Source organism: Phascolarctos cinereus, unplaced genomic scaffold (assembly GCF_003287225.1).
Source record: "Phascolarctos cinereus isolate Bilbo 61053 unplaced genomic scaffold, phaCin_HiC Scaffold_726;HRSCAF=1367, whole genome shotgun sequence".
NCBI lineage: Eukaryota > Metazoa > Chordata > Mammalia > Diprotodontia > Phascolarctidae > Phascolarctos > Phascolarctos cinereus.
In genome coordinates this window covers 193,641,766-193,663,589 of record NW_027556098.1, presented here as the reverse complement: position 1 = coordinate 193,663,589, position 21,824 = coordinate 193,641,766, and the positions used below count along the sequence as shown (strand labels likewise).

Below are 21,824 nucleotides of genomic sequence, written 5' to 3'. Positions count from 1 at the left end.
AAAAAGAGAGAGAGAGCAAATAATATGCTTCGATCTGCATTCTGACTCCATAGTTCTTTCTCTGGATGAAAAGGAAGACTTTTAAGATACCCACTTGAGTTCGTTGTTTAACTCAGCACTGAGAAACTTTTTTTTAATTTAAAGAAAAATCCCTAATAAATACAATTTGAGAAATTAAAAACATTGGGCAAATATAACTTCAATAATTCAAAGGTAAATTTAACTCCCAGTTACCTGAAGAGCTGAATTCATAAATAGTAATTCATGGCAGCACAGCCACAACCAAAAAGCAAGCAAATACCTTGTAAGTAAGACATGGTAGCTGGAGAAAGTTGGAGATAAAAATACATGGAGGAAAAACATAGCTGACAATTACTTCTACTTTTGGCAAGTATTTGGCAGTTTTCATGCAGAGGCTGCATCACTACCTCTCCTGGGAGGGGCTACTTCATGAATGGGTGAAAAGAGAGGCAACCAAGGTGCCTTCCAACTCTCAAATTCTAGGATTCTATGAAATCTGAGGCTTACCTCTAGATCAATTACCAAGCCGGGCTGGCACAACTGGGTCTCAAAGCTTAGGGAATGAAGCTCTTCAGTAACAATGAGAGGACCCTAAAAAAACAGATATGCACAAAATTATTTAAGTCTCAAAGCAATTAATTCATTTACTCTAACTTTTTATATGGCAAACTAACATTTTAAGAGGTGGGACTGAGGCTTAACCATAACCAGTTTCAAAATAGGAAAAAAACAAAAACAAACCGCAAAAAATAATTTCATCCCAAATTTTTCATCAAACATGAAAGAATGGATACTTTCTAATAACATCTCCTGGGCATGCTCATCATAAAGGGATTTTGAAAATGATGAAGTGATGACTACAGCAGTGTAGTGCTGAAGAAAGGACTATGATTCTGGAGTCAGAAGATCTGGATTCAAATGCCATGTTCGATGATTATTACTGGAGAAAGTCACTTAACCCACATAGGCCTTTCATCTGTAAAGTTAGGGAACCAAATTATCAGGTGATTTCTCAGAAGTAATTTCCAGCACTCTAAATCTGATCTTATGAAATTATTGAGAATGTGGCCATTACAGTTTCAAGCAGAGGATGGACTAAATGGATAGTAAGCCCCCTTCCAATTCTGAGATAAGATGAAAACATGCTACCACATGACAACAAGAAAAATCTAAGTGTTAGGGTTTACAGAAGGAAGGAAGAAAGAGGGGAAGAGGAACAGGGGTTAGTTACCAAGGCAGACAGTGAATTGAGTTTATTTTCAATGAGCTTGAATAGCCATTTTGTCAGCAGGAGAACACAGACTGTCATAAACCCTTTGACGACCCATGAGTCCAAGGATGTCAGCCCTGACCTGAAAGGTCTGTAGCTATTTCCATGTGATAATTTAAGAAATGACTCTCTAAGATTACAAGTTTCACAGCAGTTGACAATATGTATATCAGTTGCCAATATGTATTGGTAGAGGATACTTCCTCACCAAGAAATCCCTATGGGAATGAAATCATAGGTCTGGGACCCTCCATCCCCCCCTTCCCCCCAAAAAAACCCTTTTAATGACCAACTATTTTTTGTTTCCCAAATGGAAAAAATATTTACTGGAAGGTACAAAATACTTCCAAACCTCGAATCTATGTAGTGATTTGTAGTTTACAAAACATTTTTACATCTATTATCTTACAACCACCCTTGCAATAGCTAGGGCGATTGTTATTTTGTAAATGAGGAAAGTAAGACAAGGAGAAAGGCCAAGACCACACACCTACTGAACATCAATGTCAAGATGAGATCTCAGGTCTCCTGACTCCTACATTAGTGCTCTTTCCAGCACATCACATGGTCTTCAGTATCTATAGGAAGTTCAAATGCCAATTGTCTTCTTACATATGGCCAAAGGATGAATCAGGAAGTGGGGTATTAGGAAGGTCTATTTTCTCTCCACATAAAAGAAGCCATATTGCAAAGCTAATGCCTTCCCTCCCAAAGTACTTTGCATTAGTTGCATTAATTCTCCTTGTATGTTATCTGTGTGCGTGTACACACATACTAGAATTAGAATACAAATTTTTTCTGAGTAGGGATTGTTTCATCCTTCTTATTTGTTTCAACATAGACTAGGTATGGTGATTGATATAGAGGCGTTGCTTAATAAATGCTTATTGATTGACTAATTGTAACTTCTTGATGCAAAGGGGAGAATTAAGCCTTTTCTGTACCACCTGAATGTAGACAAATCTTTCTGTATGTTTCATTTCTGTTTGTATGATAGCTTATTTTTTATTTTCTTAATCCTCACAAACTCCCTGAGATAAGTAGACAGCATGGTGAAGTAGAAAGAACACTGACCTCAGAAGACCTGGGTTCAAGTCTCATCTCTGCTACTTCCTAGCTGTGTGATCTTGGGTAAGTTACTCTACCTCTCTAGGCTTTAATTTCCTCAGATGGGAGATGAAGGTAATACTAGTTTCATGAATTATTTCACAGAGTTGTTGAGAAAAGTACTTTGTAAACAGCAATTCTCTATATAAACTGAGCTATTATTATTGTCCCCAATTTATAAATGGAAAAACTAAAGGAAATGGAAAAACCCATGTCCCATGTAAGGTCATGGCAGTTGAATTCATAGTCCCTTGTTCTTAGACTCAATAGCATCCTGATAACTATGCCCAAATATATAGAACATTCAAATCTACTATCTCTTCAGCCATAAGAAGCCCAAATCACAATGATGGTACTTCCGGTGGATAGATAATTTCATTGATGTAGATACTCTCTCTAGTGAACACTCTTGTCCATGTGTTCCCATAAATTGTCCAGAGTGGATATCCACAATGGACTAGATGCCCTTTGTGAATTTTGTCATCATTCACTCTTGCCACTCAATTGAACCAACTGCCTTTCAGATGATATTCCTGTAAAATACCTTCTATACCACTTCTGCAATACAAGTCATCCCTGATAACATCTTGAAGCCAACATGTGCTTACTATGCATCTTTCTGTTGTCCTCTGGGTTGCCCACAACTTGATTACTTTGGAGGTTAGCATATTCCATGATTCACAGCCATATACATCAATAAACGAATAATGGTGTTAAAAAAGATGGACTTTTGAGTCAGAGAGCAGTTTAGGAGGACAGAAAAGAATGTATAATTCTCTCCCCCCCCCAATTCAGCGCACTGTTATCCTCCTATTCAATTTTTAGACTAGCTCATTATCCATCTACAAAGACTGTCAAAGATGTATTTAGTAACAGGTAAACTCAATTGGCTACACATCCTGCGATATCATAGTCTAGACTGGTCATTCTTCGTTCATTGAACTTAACCTTTCCTGAGTAGATTTTCAGGAGTTCAACAGACAAGAGTGGAGGGTGGGGGTGGGGTGATACATCAGCACTACGTCATCTACAAACAAAATCATCTAGAAGATATCTTTATTTATAGAGAATCCTTGTTCCATTTGGACTTCAAGGATAGGCTTTATGACAAGGCCAACATTTTTGTCAAGTAAAGGTCTCCCTGTTTATGATTCACTTAAAACTAATCACTAGAGCATCATTGAACAAAAATATCTCTGTGATTGTGTCCATCAAGGAATCTTATGTAATTTTACATGTTTATGGAAAGACTCCTTGTTAATTGAGAGCCTTCAAGGTGATGTCCTGCTCACTGGATAAAGCTTTTTTTTTTTACATCAACAAATGATGATCTTGTATTTTCCCAGCCTTTTAGTGTAGTCATGTCACTGGATTGATAGAAAATTGTTTGTAAAAGGCAGGTTCTTCCTGTCTCTTCTTTTTCATCCAAAGGATCCTGTATGCATATGTATTATTCTCATAAAGGTTTTGTAGAGAGAGGAGTGAGGATGTGGGTTATCAGTCAACAAACATTTATGAAATGCCTACAATGTGGCAGATAGTGGATTGGGTGCTGGAAATACAAGTATAATGAATGAAACAAATTTTCCTTGCAAGAGCTTACATTCCAAATGGCCATATATAAATGCATATACACATATATGCATACATCCTCTTTAACAAAGTCTTGTCATATTACATCTATTTATGTCACATTACATACATATATAGCGTGTATATACATGTGTATACATATATGTGTGTGTACATGTACATATATGGAAAGAGAGAGAGCACAGATGAAAAGTTGGGAGTTAGGGAACAAACAGTTGGGGAGATCATGAAAGGCTTCAAGTAGTAGATGGTGCTTTTTCTTTTTTTGAAGGAAGAGAAAGATTCAGTGAGGCTAAGGTGTTACGGGAGTGTATTCCAAGCTCAGGGAAAAGCCATTACAAAGGTTTAGAGACAAGAGATGGAGTAGAAGGAGTGTTGGGTATGAGGATAGAAAGAAGGCTAGTTTGAGTAGATAGCAGAGGGTGGGAGGTGGGATATTATACAATGGGCTGCTGTACAATGAAACTGGAAAGATCAGTGGGTCCAGGTTTGGAAAGGTTTCAAAAACTAAACAAAGTTTATATATTTTATCCTAGAGGCAATAGGAATTCCTTGGAGTTTATTAAGTAGGAGAGTGACATGGTCAGACCTGTGCTTGAGGAAAATCATTTTGGCAACAATATAAAGAATGGAAAAATGTGTCAATACTTGAGGAAGGAGACCAATTAGGAGGCTGTTGAAATAATCTAGCCAAAAATGATGAAGGCCTTGAATTAATGATGCAGTTTGCAGAGAAGGGGTCTGATGCAAGAGATATGAATGTTTTGCCAAGTGATTGGAAATATGTGATGAGGAAGACTGAGGCTGATGGACAGGATGGAAAAATAAGAAATTTCTCTTACCTCATTAGTTCTGGTGCCTGCATTTTTCTGTTCTTTCAGTTGCTATAAAACAAATAAACAAAAAATCCTTATAGTATATGTCATGCTAACTTTTATTTTTTAAATTAACCATAAACAAGAACAGAAGCAGACACAATCATACAGAAGAAAATTACGAGAGGGATAAATGCCATCATCTTGGTTTAATAATAGTGTAATAGATATAAAATAACCCCACTGCATTTTAATCTAAAGAATTATAGAGTCTTTTATTGAACTTAAAGCTCTTTGAGGGCAGGGACCATGCCCATTTCTCTTTAAATATCCCCAACATCTAGCACAGTCCATTGCACAGGAAAGGTACTGAATAAGTGACAGTTGAATAATGAATGAAAGAATTACTATACCTGCCTAATAGAGTAACATCATGCCAAATACCATAGGATAGCTACTAGGATAAAGAGTTTCTATTTTTTTTCTTCCTGAGCAAATTTGTTCTGGCCTGGCTACAGAAATTCTATACCATATCATTCCTGACCCAGCAGACTTCTTCTTCCCCTTCTCCTTGTAGATTAGTTCCACTCTAAGACAGGCCTCTGAGTCTCAGATCAAATCAGTATTATCCTTGCAATGGATCTAGCCCCTGGGATTGTACTAGAACCAATCTGCTACCCCAGGATTGTGATAACCCAGGAATAAGCTAGACCTCCCAAATATGCCCTGTCCCTAGGCCAGCCTGTCATAGGTCCCCTTTGTCCTCATTTATTTTCAGCTATAAAATGAAGGGATTGAATCTGATGGTCTCCATGGCTCCTTCTGATTCTGGATCCTAACATTTTGCTTTGTTTTGTTTTTTTTCATCTTATTTTTAAAAAAATCAATGGAAGGGATTTGTAATGAGGTCATTTAACACCAAGTTTTGTGTTGTCTGGAAGGCTTGCTGTTTCACCAATATTTAATTACAAAAAAAAAATTTTAATTCCCCATAAGCTCCTTTAAGGCAGATATAATTCTATTTCTTTTGGAACTATTTCTTTGGTATATTCCCCGATAATTCCCCCAAAGTTATTTTAACATGGTTCCACCTACAGTAGGTACTCAATAAAGGCAGGCTTACTTGTAATTTAACGTTGTTTCTGAGGCTTCAGGCAAGAAGATAACTTCTAAATTAAAAATCAGTATGCAAGTGTGTAAATTAAATAAATTTGCTCATACCCTAATTTATGCCAGGGAGAATATTATAACCCCTATCTTCATGGAGACAAGGAAAAGCTAACAAATGTAATACTGGGTTTCACTGAACATGATGTCCAATGAGTTAGTTCAAGGGAAAAGTTAAGGGGTCAGAGAGAAAACTGGTCAGGACAATCCCTTCAGAAAGGGTTATGATTCAGTTTGGTTTGGAGGACCTTTGTTTTTTCATCAGTAAAAGGAGGGAGTTGGACTTAAAAATTTTTAATATCCTTGCCAATTTTAAGAGTCAATGATTTTACATAAATAACTTTAAAAAGACAACATGGTGTATTAGAGAGAAGAGACCTTCAAATCAGACACACTTGGGTGAGCTCAAAGCCTATTTCTAACACATACTGTTTGTTTGACCCTGGGCGAGTTCACCTAACTTTTCAACATCCCAGATGGTTCTGTAAGACTATCAGTACAGAGAAGGCACTAATCTGCATGGGTTGAGGTCTTCACAAGGAGCCCTCTAGACCAATGAAATTATAGGTCTGGTAAAAAAAAAAAAGAAGCTAGAATAGCTTTAGCAGCTGGTGTCTTTGAGTGTCTTCTTTCCTCCTGTCAATACCAAATGACTTAGTTACTGAAGGTGGAGGATTCTTTGGAATCCTTTGGAATGTCTTCTTCCTTTGTCTGATCTGAAGGACAGCTCTCTTTAATTTAGCAAAACTATACTAAAAAAGCTATACTAACAAAATAACTCCCTCATCTATTTCCTATGGTAAATGATATACATTTTCCTTTAACAAGAACACTATTTTTTTCTTTGCATGGCTGCCTGTATTTTAATTAATAGCTTTTTCCTTTGTTTTATATTATGTATAAATGTTGCTTGCTGAATTGTGAATTATGCAATCCCTATTAACTGCTGGTGGAGAATGTGATACCCTTGAGTGTCATACGGCCTGTCTGTTGATTTATTCAGGCCTATTGCCTTTAGCTAGTCAAATTGATAAGAAAATTCATGCAATAAAAGGATGGGTATAATTTGATAAAACACAGAGGAGGAATTTCATGCAAAGGAAACAGCATAAGCCAAGGCCCAGAACTGAGAAAAGGGCAAGGTATGTAACCTAATTTGGCTCAAACATTAGGTATGTGTAGGGAAATGATGGGCAATAAGCCTTGGAAGGTAGGTTGGAGCCATGCTGTATATGGTGTCTGAATACAGGGTTGAGGAATTTGGATTTTTATTCTGTAGGCAAAGGGGAAGCCAGTAAACATTTTTAAGTGGGAAGTGACATGAACAGAGATATACTTTAGAAGGTTAATCTCACCTTGTATGTAAGATAAATTGAAGGGGCAAGATTAAAGGTAGGGAGACCAGTAAAGGGGTTGTTTAAATATTCTAGGTATGAAGTGATAATGGCCTAAATTTCTATGGCAGTAGTGAGAAGAGAAAAGAAAGGGAAAATATTAGATACATTTTAAAGGAAAAATTGACAATATTTGATTAGAAAAGTAAATGAGAATGGAGCTTTCAAGTGTAGATGATACTACCATTAACAAAAGCAGGAAAGTAGGCAGACTTTGTATACATTTTGTATTTAATTTCCTATATACACTTCAAGAATATAAGCTCTTTGAGGGCAGGGGGTGTTTTGTTTTTGTATCTCCCTCATGTCTAGCATAGTCCCTGGCATATGCAAGATTGTTGAATTGAGGGGCAGCTAGGTGGTGCAGTGGATAGAGCACCAGCCATGAAATCAGGAGGTCCTGAGTTCAAATCCGGCCTCAGACACATAACACTCACTAGCTGTGTGACTCTAGGCAAGTCACTTAACCCCAATTGCCTCACCAGAAAAAAAAATATTGTTGAATTGATGTCAGAAGTAGAGAGAAGAGGGTAGTGGCCTTGGAAGAATTCCCAGATAGGATGTGGAAGAAAGAGGGAAAGTGAGGGAAGGAGTCAGAGAGGTCAAAGAATGAGAAGAGCCAATATAGTTAGGGATCTCAGAAGATGAGGGGCATATTTCAAGAAGGATGGCATGGCCAATAGTATCAAATGAGGCACGAGTCAAAAAGGACTAGAAGCATCCAACATGGCCCATTACCTGAGTCAACCTCAGACAATAGTTTTAGTAGCATGCTGGAGGCAGGAGCCAAACAACAAGGGGCCAGGAGCGAGTAGATAATGAGAAAATCACACTAAGTGTAAGCTACTTAAGTTGTAGATACTTTGAACATTGCACTTTCCTCCTGCTTTACTATAAGTAAATCTTATCCCTTCCTAAATGCCTGACTGAGTATGTGATTTGGTAGGTAAAGGGAGAATTAAGGGGAAAAGCCTTGCTCTTGCAGTTATTGTCTAAGGAAGAAAAAAATTATAATACCTTGGATGGTAGGACAGCAGGAGGCAGCCTGGATAGAGCATTAAACTTGGAATCAGTGATATCTGGGTTTGAATACTGTCTCTAACACTTGTTACCTGTATAGCCTTGGGTAAGTCACTTAAAATCTCCCCACCTTAGGTTCTCCATCTACAAAATGGGGATAATAATAATGCCTATCTCATAGGGTTGTTGTAAGGATCAAATGAGAAAAAAATATATACATACACACATATATACATATATATAGAGAGAGACAATGCTTTGCAAAGTTTAGAAAGCTAAATAAGCATTAGCTAATTTTAATTATGATTATGAAAATAGTATTGAGAGGTCTGTTATTGTTGTTGTTTAGTTGTGTCTGACTCTTGGGGTTTTCTTGGCAAAGATACTAGAGTGGTTTGCCATTTCCTTCTCCAGTTCATTTTATAGAAGAGGAAATGGAGACAAACAAGGTTAAGTGACTAGTCTAGGGTCATACAGCTAGTAGGTGTCTGAGACCAGAGTTGAACTCAAGAAGATGAGTCTTCCTGACTCCAGGCCTGGCACTCTATTCACTATGCTATTTAGTCCTATTGAGAGGTTATCAGAAAGAAAATTCTGGAGTTGCCTTGACCAGTTTTTTTTCCCTCAGAAAGAGTTATTCATGTTGCTTTAAGATAAAACAAAGGAAAAAATACATAAAAGAATTTAAAGGTAATCTCCTCACCAGATGCCGAAACTCTGCTGCTAAGCTTCCATTAGTAGATTCCTCCATGTTCATTACTTTTGTGTGTGTCCCCAAAATGTTGAATTTCCTAAACCTATACAGAAGAAGTTAGAAAAATCTGTGAGGCTTAGAATGACAAAAAAAGAAACAGTGAAATTTGGCAAAAAGTGTTTCACCTACCCCTTTACTGTATTCTTCTCATTTACATCTCTGTAAAAGAAAATCAGATAGATAATGTAAGCTAAAAAACAAGCTTCACAAAATGACTTAGCCAAAAGAAATTTTTGCACACGTGTAAAAGAGAGCTAGATCCAAAGAAACTTGACACATATCTCCTCTGTGACCTGGAGAATATTCCAGTATAAACCTACTAGGATTTTTCCAATTTTACTCTTCAAAGGCCTCAGTGGGGAGATGTCCAGGGGCAAAGAGAACAAGATTGTGATTCTTTCACACTCTCATTTATAATTTCCTAAACTGAACTCTCTCAGTTGCCAAAAAAGTGACTAAATACATCCTGGGAATAAATGATTTGTCTGTTTTCCCTGAGTTACCTAATTCCAGTCTAAGACTAAAATTGTGGGCATAAAGTGCAATGGGCTTGCTCTATCTAAGGTAGAGGTGAGCCACCTCCCCTCTAGGTTACTCTTATCCAAAGTCAACTACTATAGAACAATTCTAAGGCTGACTTTTGGAGTTTCAGGTCTAGGACCATCAAGGTCACCCTGAACTGATGTGGTCTTGGAAATGAGTTTATCCTTGGCCCCAAGAATTGAAGCTGCTTCAGTCTCGTCTTGTCTGAAAAGAACAAAAGAGCCCACCTTCTGGAGATAGTGAGGAATTAAGCTGGTTCACAGGAGGGACTAAATTTTCTTTTGTGCAATGTTCAATTATTCTTCAGTTTATCAAGAGGTTACCAAGGCAGTTATTTTTACATTAATGGGCTTAGAAATCAATTCAAATATCCAATGAAAAGCCTATATATTTAACTCTGTATGGGTATGAAGGATGTACTTAATAGCAACATCAATCAATCAATCAATTAATTTATTTATTTATATTGCTAGGATCCAATGCACAATTCCAAAATAACGCATTTTCATTTTAAGTGTGTGTAAGGAACTAAAGCCCCCAAACACTGTTGTATATACTATTGCAATTAGTAGATATCTTATTATTATAATATTAATTGTATATTTCACTTTAAGTTGCATCAAGGAAATTTTGAAAGATGACTTACTTATCAAATAAGACTTTCACTTTCAAATTATAATTCAGTTCCTGTAATCTCACCAGCAATCTGGAAAGAAAAGGGAAAATAAAATACATGGAACATTAGTATCGCCCAATGCCATGCCTTTCTGCTAGTTGTTCTGATGCTTAGTGTACTCTCCCTCTCAATCTCCAACTCTTAGAATCCCTGGTTCCCTTTAGGACCAAGATTAAGTGCTACCTTTACTGAGCGGCCTTTCCTGGTTGCCCCAGATGCCAGTGCATCCCCTCTAAGTTCAACTTCTATCTACACTGCATTTATTTTGTAGGATATGATTTATGTGTTATCTTATATATTCTACCTCCCTCTTTAAACTGTAAGCTCCTTGAGGGCAGGGACTCACTCCTTTTTCTTATTTGTATCCTCTGCCCTTAGCACAGTGATAAGAATGCAAAATAGGAGCTTAATAAATGTTTATTGGATATTAAAAAATAAGACTGTAAGCTCCTCAAAAGCAAGGATAGCATTTTTTGTTATTTTTGTATTTCTGGAATTTTGCACAGAAACTTGTACCTAGTAGGTGCTTAATAAAATGAATGACTAGATCAGTCAAGAATGCCGCTTATTAAAATAAGTATCTATGAGCCATCTTTATTAAAAATGATAGCACAATAATTATTAGAAATCTACTTTGTGGAATGACTTTCATGGCTTCTGAATGAATTTTAAGACCAAATAGATCAGCTGGGGAATGGCTAAACAAGTTGTGGTACATTATTGTGATGGAAATACTACTGTGATAGGAAATGATGAGCTTAATAAACATGGATAGACTTGTGTGAAATAATGAAGAGTGAAATGAACAGAACCAAGAGAACATTGTATATAGTAACAAGATTTTTTTTGGGGGGTGGAGTAAGGCAATTGAGGTTAAGTGACTTGCCCAGAATCACACAGCAAGTGAGTGTTATGTATCTGAGGCTGGATTTGAACTCAGGTCCTCCTGAATCCAGGGCCAGTGCTCTCCCCGCTGCACTACCTAGCTGCCCCCCTTCAACATTGTTTTCAGGACAACTTTGAGTGACTAAATCATTTTGACTATTATAAATACCCAAATTAGCTACAAAGGACATATTTAGGAAGATACTATCTACATCCAGAAAAAGAACTGATAAATAGAAGTAGGTATAGAATGATTTTACATCTCTCTCTCTCTCTCTCTCTCTCTCTCTCTCTCTCTTTCTCTCTCTTCTCTCTCTCTCTCTCTCTATATATATATATATATATATATATACACACACACACACACATATATATACACATATATATATACATATATATACACACACACACACATATACATATACATATTTGTGTATAAAAGTAGTCATCTCTAGGGTAGGGAGGGAGGAAGGGAACAAAAAAGGGGGAAAAAGAAAACTACCTCATAACTTTATTACATATTTAAAAGGAATAGCAAGTTGAACATAACAGATTTGTAGTTTCATGTACAATCATCTTTTTTTTCCTATTCTATTATGTTATGGAAATGCTTGTTTTATTGCTTAAGTTCAGAATAAAATAAATACAATTAAAAGACCAAACAGATCTAAGAAAGCATTTGGGATGTAGTATGGTCTAATCTAGTACAAAAATTACTGGGCTAGGAGTCAGCAGATGCTACATTGCTCTAGGATAAAAAATCTCAACAGCTGTGAGCAAAAAAGAGGATCAAAGTCTTATCTTCCCACAAGGTAACACAATTCTGTCACTAAGAATCCTTTATGGTGGCTCCTCCATGACCTAGTCTCAGCTCTGTCATTAATCGCCTGTGTGATCTTGGCCAAGAGACAATCTCTCTGGATCTCAAGTTTGTCATCTGTCACATGACAGTACTGGACTATATGACCTCTAAACCACTTTCTAGTTGTTAATATTCTATGATTCTAAGGGTAGAGTAGAGCCCTTCTTAAAGGTCACACATATCATCCTTTCAATCTGATTATAATGACTCAGTCTCAAGAGGCCCTATATCAAGAGTGACTCTGTAAATTATGATACAATGGCAGAGTCTAAGGGACTCTAGGAGGCTGACTGACAGTATAGACAAAAAATTAATAGAAAAAAAGTACTGCATTATTTCTTCCTCCCAAAGCACTGTGTGCAATAGTTTTGAAAACAGAAAGTCAGAACCGCAAAGTAAAAAGTAAGGAGATTATGGAGTTAGGTTCCTTACTACCTCAGTTTCACAGTGAATTGTACTCCGGTCTTCAGGACTAATGGCCTCTGTGGATGAGTTGGCATACATGGCTGTCTTTCCACCACAAATGAGCTGCAATTACCAAGTAAAGACAAATTATCACTTTTATCTGTTTGATGCAGGAAATATATAATTTTTCTAACAGGAAAAACTATGAAAAGGCAAAAACTAAAACGGCTCCTCCAGTTTGGGTCACTTTGCTTCTACAAGTTCAAAATGCAAGAAAAACAAAAACCTTATCCAAGCAAGCAAAGCAGAAGGAGAATTATGAAGGAAGAAATTTTTCAAAGATAAAATTCTTGTCATCTAGTCACTCTAAGTTTTCTTAAAAGATTACAAATCCAATTGGAACTCAGTCATTGAAATGTGTTAGTCTAATTTCCAACAGGTGAAATGCTCATATATTGACATCAGTCATAGCACAGTAAGAAAACATTTTAACTATATCAGGTTAGCCCAAGAAAAACGATGGCTGACATAAACTGCTCTTTTTTCTTGGGTTGAACTAATACTCTCAATTACCAAGTGCTCTTAAATTATAATAAATTTTGTTACTAATTAGAATAATAACTGCAAAAAATATAGGCAAATATTGCCACCCAGGTGAGTAGTTACCTCTGAATTAGCTGCTTGAAAAGACTCAAAGTTCGGTCACATAAAATATCTTTGTTTTTCGGGATAGGATCCAAATCATAGGTGTATTTCTGTTCCAACTCCTCAAGTTTTTTAAGTTGCTGGCGAGCTTGCTGAAGACTTTCAGCAATGATGGTGAACCTGACAGGAGACATACCATGGATTTCAGAATGACAGTTTTCATAGCAAAATGATAAAGACCAAATATATTTCTTTTTTAAAAAATTTAATTAATTTATTTTTAGTTTTCAACATTCACTTCCATAAGCTTTTGAGTTTCAATTTTTCTTCTCCTTCCTCCTTGCCTCCCTCTCCAAGACAGCATGCAATCTGATATAGGCTTTACATATACATTCCTATTAAATGTATTTTCACATTAGTCATGTTGTAAAGAAGAATTAGAACCAAGAGGAGGAACCACAAGAAAGAAGAAACAAAACAAAACAGAAGGAAAAAAAGAGCAAATATTATGCTTTGATCTGCATTCAAACTCCATAGTTCTTTCTTTGGATGTGGATAGCATTTTGCATCATAAGACCTTTGGAGATGTCTTAGATCCTTGCGTTGCTGAGAAGAGCTAAGTCTGTCAACGTTAGTCATCGCACAATGTGGCTGTTACTGTGTACAATGTTCTCCTGGTTCTGCTCACTTCACTCAGCATTGGACCATAAAAGTCTTTCCAGGTTTTTCTGAAGTCTGCTTGCTCATCATTTCTTACAACACAATAGTATTCCATTACATTCATGTACCATAACTTGTTTAACCATTCCTTGGTTGATGGGCATCCCCCCAATTTCCAGTTCTTTGCTACCACAAAAAGAACTACTATAAATATTTTTGTATATGTGGGTCCTTTTCCCACCAAATATAAATGTCTATAAATCAATGACACCAACAATGTAATATTGAGCATATCCACTATTCTAGGCATTATAGGGAATTAAGAAAATTGTACAACATGATCCCTTCCCTCAGCACTGAACCATGATACAGGAGATCTTGGGTCTAGCTCCTCTCAGCCCCTCCAGCACTTACCAGCTGTAAGAAGCAATGGAGAGTGCTTGGTTTGGAGTCAAGGAATCTGAATTAAAACCCAGCTCTTTTATTTACAGCCAGTCACTTTATCTGCTTCAGTTTCCTCAAGGTTGGAACTAGATGGCTTCTGAAGTCCCTTCTATATCTAACTCTATGACTCTATGATCCTAAGTCACTTCAATTCTCTGGGCCTCAGTTTCCTCATCCATAAATCGAGAGGGATATACTCTAAATGACTCAAAGATCCCTTCCAGTTCCAAATATTACAACCCTTGAATGACCTTGGGTAAATCACTTAACTTTTCTGAGCATCAGTTGCCTTATTAACAGCAAGCATTCACAGAATGCTTGAAGGTTTACAAAGTACTTTACAAATGTTAGCTCATTTGTTCCTCACAATAATGCAGTGAGGTAGGTGCTACAATTATCCTTTTTTATAGATGAGGAAACTGAGGCAGATAGATGTTAAGCAAATTACCCAGGGCTGCAGAGTTAGTAAGTGTCTGAGGCAGAATTCAAACTCAGATCTTCATGGCTCTAAGTCTTATCTTCTTGCCATTTTACTACTTAGATGCCTTACTGATTAAATGATAGAAAGATAGAGCATTTATTAAGCGTTTATTATATGCCAGGCACTGTGAAAATGAAAATGACAATAAGAATGAGAACAGGGACTAGATGAGAAAATTCTCGGAGGTCCCTTCTGGCTCCAAGATCCGTAGTGTCAGGGATGATATCATTTTCCTCTAGATTCTTTGAAATTATCCCAAACTTAAAATCCAGTTGGAAAGATGAGTGTTGGATACTAACACTTGGTGATTAAGGGCAATTAATAGTTCCTGAGAAGTGGGCATTAAGAAAGAGTTGATATAATTATGGTCCAATAGATAAAGTTAGGGTCAGCATGGAGTAGATCAGGTACAATTCTAAGAAGGTAGCAACGGCATACAGAGACAAAATGGCAGCTAGCTTCCCACAATGCCACCATCTATGAAAGTTTTCTTTTGACAGTGGCACAATGACCCAATCTTCTCCCCACTTTGCTGAGTATGCATGGCTATGAGCCTGGACACTGAGAATAACAAATGCCAAGTGATTAGTAGCAATATTCTCTAAAGCAGTAGCTAACAATTGCTAATTTTTTTCACAAAGAACTTGAGTGCAGAAAGAGCCCACTGCAGGCTGGAATTGCTGGGGAAGGTAGGCATAAAGGACGTGACAACAGTTAGCATGTATACAACATTTTAAGGTTTGCAAAGTGCTTTGTATAAGTCATTTGATCCTCATAACACCATTGTGAGGTAGATGCTATTATTATCCCCATTTTATGATGACGAAACTGAGGCTGATGGAGGTTAAATGATTTGCCTAAGATCACAACTAATAAGAATCTGAGGCAGAATTTGAACTGAGATTTTTCTAGGTCCAAGGAAAGATTCTATCCACTGTACTTCTTGGAAACCTTGGAAGGAAGGTTAAAATTAGGAGAGATGAAAAGGAGGAAGGAAAATATTTATCATTGTTTGGTCATTTATGTCTGACTCTTTGGGACTCCTAGAGTCAGGAGGACCTGAGGTCAAATCTGACCTCAGACATTTGGTACTTACTAGCCGTGTGACTGTGGGCAGGTCACCTGACTCCAATTGCCTAACCAAGAAGCCAGAAAAAAAGGAAAGAAAGAAAGAAAAAACGAAGATAGTGCGGATAGCAGCCTGACTGGAATATATTCTAGGAAGCAATGGGAAAATAATAGAAGAGGTAGAGATAACGGTGCATACTTGCAAAAGATCTTGAAAGCTAAGCAGAAGAATTTAGCATTGACACAGTAGAAAATAGGGAGTGATTGCAGGTTTTTGAGTAGATATAACGATAATGGCATGGAACTGGATCTGTAATCTCAGTGATATAGAGCACTCCCAAAAAGGATATTTTCAATAATAATAATGATAATAAGAATAATAATGCTTCCTAAAGTCCAGCCTATCATCTATGTTGTAAGGAAAAACACGGAAAAACCTGGGAAGCATTATGTGAACTGATGAAAACTGAACTGAACAGAGCAAGGAGATCATTGTACACAGTAACAACAATGTTATACGATGCTCAAAACTGGGAATGACTTAGTTCTTCTCAGCAATACAATGATCTGAGACAATTCCAAAGGAGTCATGATAAAAAATTCTATCCACCTCCAGAGAATGGACTGATGGAGTCTGAATGCAGATTGAAGCATACTTTTAAAAAAATTTTATTTTTCTTGGAGTTTTTTTGGTCTGTTTTCTTTTGTAACATGGCTAATATGGAAATATGTTTTACATGACTGAATTTGTATAATCTGCATCCAAGTGTTTGCCTTCTCAAGAAGAGGGGAAGAAAGGGAATGTGGAATGCAAAAAAAAAATTTTTTTCAGCCAAAGACAAGGTTTATTAAAGATCCTCCATATTGGCCAGACTCTTAAGGAATCTAAGCACCTGTGAGCTATTGGCTAGATTGTAAAAATCTAAGCAGGGGCTAGATTATAAGAATCCAAGTCTTAAAAATTATTTTTAAAAAATGAATGTTAAAATTATCTTTACATGTAATTGAGAAACAAAAAAACATTGTTTTAAAAAATTTAAGAATATGCTGGTCTGAGTGATGTATAGCGGTAACATTGTGTCCCAACGCCACAATAGTAGCTGTGACTGTGTGGCAGGAACCCTGAAATGCTGACTAATTGGGCTTTGGCAATGCCACAAGGGCAGTGTGATGATGAAACTGTTCCTATGAGTACAAGAAATAGAGGGGGTGGCATACAAGATGATCCTACTCAAAACTGTCATGATGATTAGGCTGACAGAAAAGACAGCCTAGTGGGCAGGACTCCTTTGTGTTCTGTATCACAAGATTGCAAAATAAACAGGAACAAATTAGAAATACCAATACCCTACCTGCTGGAAATGCTTCAGTACACATGACATTGAGCACTAAAGCAGGCAGAGCCCAGCTTGTCCAGAAAACATGATTGTTTCATTGGGAGCTATTACTATTTCATTAAAAACAAGAACAAAACAAAACAAAACTTGAAATAGATTTCACCACTTTTATCCAAGGGCTTCATGTCCTTATACTACTTTTACTTCTAGAATTTTGCCAGGATTAGACGTTAAATTCACTGGCCTATTGCTTACAGATTCCATTCTCTTCCCTTTTTTTGAAAATCAGGATAACATTTTGACGCTAAACCTTAAGGAAAAGATAAGATCTCAAAGTTTTAGAACAATGTGTTTGTTTTAATACAGAAATGTGAGTGATTGACTTTCAGAGGCCAGAACAAAGGAAAATATATTTTCCTAGTGTGTCCTCTCATTGCTGTTTTGACACAATTTCTTAGTGTGTCCTGGCAAATGCAGCAGCCCCTAGACTTATAATGCGAGAAAAATGCAAGGGTGATAAATATGGAAACTTCCAATGAAAATTCACTAAGAGTTGACAATGCTTTTATTATTAAATCATTATACAATGATTTTAAATGTGAAAGTTTTCAGGACATGAAGAATCATATGGAGGAAATGCCCTAAATTGAAAGTTCAACAAAGTCCATCAAGATAATTCAAATGTTGAATGAGAACTCTGCATGCTTATTATACTTGTTGCATAAGTGGTCCACTTTTCCAAGAGAAGTTAGTTCTAGATCTTACCAGTTCTGTAACTGATCCAAGCAAGCATTGGGAGGCCCTCCAATACATGCACACTGCTGTCTTTGCTTCCATTCCACCAATTCTTCATTAAGCAAAACATTCTGGGTAAGTTCTGTCACATTCAAGAGATCTATTATTTTCTGCACAACTTCCTAATGAGCAAGAGACATAGAAAGAAAGTAGAATCAGTTAATTTTCATTTGTCATAGTGGCTTTTATTAATAACCTATACTTATGGGAATGTGATGTAATCCTATCTGGTTGTAAGAAATGAGCAACAAAAAAGATGATTTCAAAGAGACATGAGAAGGTTCGTGTGAATTGATGCAGAGTGAAGTGAGCAGAACTAGAAGGATGATCCATGCTATAACATCAACAATTTCGAGAGACTTAAGAGCTCTGATCATCTAAGTGATCATCTAAGAGAATTGATAAAAGAGAACACTGTCCAACTCATGACAGAGATATATGCAGAATAATACATTTTTGTACGTGACTAGTGTGGAAATTTCTTCCTCCTTCCTTCTTCCTTCCTTCCTTCCTTCCTTCCTTCCTTCCTTCCTTCCTTCCTTCCTTCCTTCCTTCCTCCTTCCTTCCTTCCTCCTTCCTTCCTCCTCTTCCTTCCTTCCTTCCTTCCTTCTTCCTTCCTTCCTTCCTTCCTTCCTTCCTTCCTTCCTTTCCTTCCTTCCTTCCCCTCCTTCCTCCTTCCTTCCTTCCTTCCTTCTTCTCCTTCCTTCCTTCCTTCTTCCTTCCTTCCTTCCTTCCTTCCTTCCTTCCTTCCTTCCTTCCTTCCTTCCTTCTTCCTTCCTTCCTCCTTCCTTCCTTCCTTCCCTTCCTTCCTTCCTTCTTCTTTTTCTTTCTTTCCCTCCTTCTCTCTTCCTTCCTTCTTTCTCTACTTTGTCTGTCTCTGTCTCCCACTCTTTCTTCTTCCTTCCCTCATAAACTCTTTCCCTGACTCCCTCTTTTCCTTTCTTCCTCCCTCCCTCCAACTCTTCTTCCTGCCTTTCTTCTTTCCTTTTCAGTTCATGGGAGAGGTGAGAGGGAGAAAAAAATTCTTAATAATTAAAAAAACCAAAATAATAAAAAAAATTTTAAGTGCTATTTATACATTCTAATTTTCTAAGCTAGTGAGTCATTCCTCTAGCCTCAAAAAGATATCTACACTAGCTGACTACAAAAATAATTTTTCCTTAATTTAAACTCAAAACATCTATTATTCACATTCAGTGATTTTAAAACAAAAGGTTAAAGACAGGAAAAATTACCTTTCTCTTCTGATCCAGCATTAAGTACATCTTTTGGATTAACATCTTTTCCTGCTTATTTTCATTTAGTGCTACACCAGCATATTCATGCTCTACAGATTAAAATCACACAGATAATTATAAGCATGTGACAAAATTTTTCATTGAATTAGTAAGAGTATGATAAAAGTAAGTAAGAAATCTAAATTGCTCTCTAATCCATGGCTTCCAAAAATTAGTCTTCCTTTTAAAAGTTGAGCAGGAAAATCTTCAAAGTATAAAAATGAGACTTTTACTTCCATGGCCAAATATACTTATTTTCAGAGTAATTCCTATGATACCCTGTAATGAAAGTGTTCCTTTCTGACAGACTACATAAATCAGGAGTAAGTTAACATTTTAGGTGATACGTTGGGTATCACTCTGACAAACAACAAACAGAACAATTACTAAATTCAAAGAGAACAATTGTCAAGATCAAGTCTAATGGTGTGTCAACATTGAAGGTCTGGGATAAGGAAGGGGGATAAGAATTATTCTGGCTGACTCAAGAAGGCAGGACCAGAAACAGTGGGTGAAAATGGGAAAGCTGCACATAGAAGCTTGAAAGAGAGTAAAATGCCCTCAAAATTAGGGCTATCCAAGAATGCAATGGATTGCCTTGGGAGGAAATGAGTCACCTCTCATTAAAGGTTTTTACACAAATTCTTGCATGACCACTTGTCAGAGATGCAGCAGCAAAGATTCTTGTTCATGGGACTGAGGTTTCTCCAAACTCTGAAATTCTGAGATTCTATGATTTAGTGAATCTAACCAATTACTGTTTGTAGACTATTGTTTTACCCCAAATCAAGCATGCTGACTTTATCTTCCCACGCATAATTAGTTTACAGGGGTGAAGAAATATCTGACATGTCATTCCACAAAATCCACACATTTGAGTTGTTGTCATTTGCTATCATTTTTTTTTTAAAGCAACAGAGGGAAGGACCAAAAACACAATGAAAAATGTTTATTAAATTCTGCACAGGGAGTAGAATTATATTTGTAAAGTGCTTTAGTATCCAGGAAGAATGAATACAGTGGAAATATGAATTCTAAATAATAAAATTATGAATACATTGAAAAAAGCACTCATCTCTAAGCTTGATTGTGTGTGACTAGAACAACTTCTAACTGAACAAATGAGCAAATCACTATGAATTAATAACTCTTACCTCTGTTACTAAGGGTTTTGCATTTAAAGTCATGTTCATCTTGTAAATCTTCTAGCACCTTTATCTCTTGTTCTATGTCCTACAAATTAGGATATAGTATTTATTTAATCTGGTACTGGAAACACAGTTAACAGTATCATTCCTCTGGTATCCAATGAGGCAGTCAGAAAACATGTCACCCAATTGCTCTTGCTACGGTAATATGCTTTTCTAATGAAAAATTTTACATGCATTGAACACACAAAATAATATGAAAAGATAGTAAATACCTCTTAACCTATTAATATACTTATATTAATATACTTATATTAATATTATTTTTAAGGAAAAAAAGCCAAGAAAATAATTTCATTCCACAAATAAAGACAGCAGATTGGGCCTCTAGCATTATTCTTTGGTTCCATGGACTTCAATTCTTCTCAATCTATTTCCAGAAACTGGTTAGAAATTGCTCGTGTAATGAGGTTTGATTCCATGGGATAAGCAGGAAAGCCAAACATACAAATAATTTTTTCATAGCTTGCAAGATATAACCTATGCATCTCACTTCTAGTTATATTTTAGAGGATCCTGGTATTACAGATTTAGAGCTAGAAAGAACCTTAGAGTTCCCAAGAGAGGTTAAGTGATTTGCCCAGTGCCACACAGTAAGTGAGTCATATTTGACTCCATGTCCCTTACTCCAAATCTGGGGCTCTTTCTACAACACTACACTGCACAAATGGATATCGTTGCTTCAAGGGCAGACGGGCCATGCTTCCTCAGCTGACATATTATTCCTTGGATGTCTAGGGACTAAAGTCACCCACCAAAATCTGGAAGATGATATGAGTGATACTCTAAAACAAGAAAGAAAAGTTTTTACTATGTGTGCCTGAGCCTATGAAGAGAGTGTGATCCTGATCTCTGCCAGATTTCCTTACTCTCATCTTGTCCATGTAGCTACAGGTAATGGATAACTGACAGCTAAATCACTTGGGTCATTCAAGGATCTATGTGGTAAATTTTTACTTCAAAAAGTCTGAAAAAAGGGGGAAAATTTTGACTTTTTATTGGGCAATCATAAATAAATTACTTATAAAGGCAAATAAGTGATTTTGGCGGTGGCTTTAAGCACATTTACCGAGGGTGAGGAGATAACAGGAAAATCTATTTTACCTCCAATGAGAATTCACCTTTATCTAGTGCAATAAGGTTTATAAAGAGAGGGCTAGGCCTGAAGTCAGGAAGACCTGAGTTGAAATCCAACCTCAGACGCTTACTAGCTGTGTGATATTGGGCAAAGTCACTTAACCTCTGTTTGCCTTAATCTACTGGAGAAGAAAGTGGCAAACCACTCCAGTATCTTTGCCAAGAGAACCCCAAATGGGGTCATGAAGAGTTGGACAAGACTTAGCAACAACAAAAAGGTTTATAAAGTGCCCTATGAGCTGAGTAGGGCAAATACTCTT

General features: G+C 36.8%; 1 protein-coding gene across 1 annotated transcript in view; it reads right to left on the bottom strand.

Annotated features, from left to right (window-relative positions):
- Positions 1-21,824, bottom strand: part of STAT1 (signal transducer and activator of transcription 1) — a 58,466-nt gene that overhangs the window by 24,108 nt on the left and 12,534 nt on the right. The window contains exons 6-15 of the mRNA XM_020993534.1: positions 20,374-20,452; positions 19,178-19,269; positions 17,913-18,064; positions 13,179-13,337; positions 12,543-12,635; positions 10,331-10,390; positions 9,271-9,300; positions 9,091-9,184; positions 4,834-4,875; positions 529-612 (exon numbers count right to left, since the gene is read on the bottom strand). Of these exons, the coding sequence (XP_020849193.1) occupies positions 529-612; positions 4,834-4,875; positions 9,091-9,184; positions 9,271-9,300; positions 10,331-10,390; positions 12,543-12,635; positions 13,179-13,337; positions 17,913-18,064; positions 19,178-19,269; positions 20,374-20,452 (885 nt within the window). The remainder of the gene's footprint in view (positions 1-528; positions 613-4,833; positions 4,876-9,090; positions 9,185-9,270; positions 9,301-10,330; positions 10,391-12,542; positions 12,636-13,178; positions 13,338-17,912; positions 18,065-19,177; positions 19,270-20,373; positions 20,453-21,824) is intronic.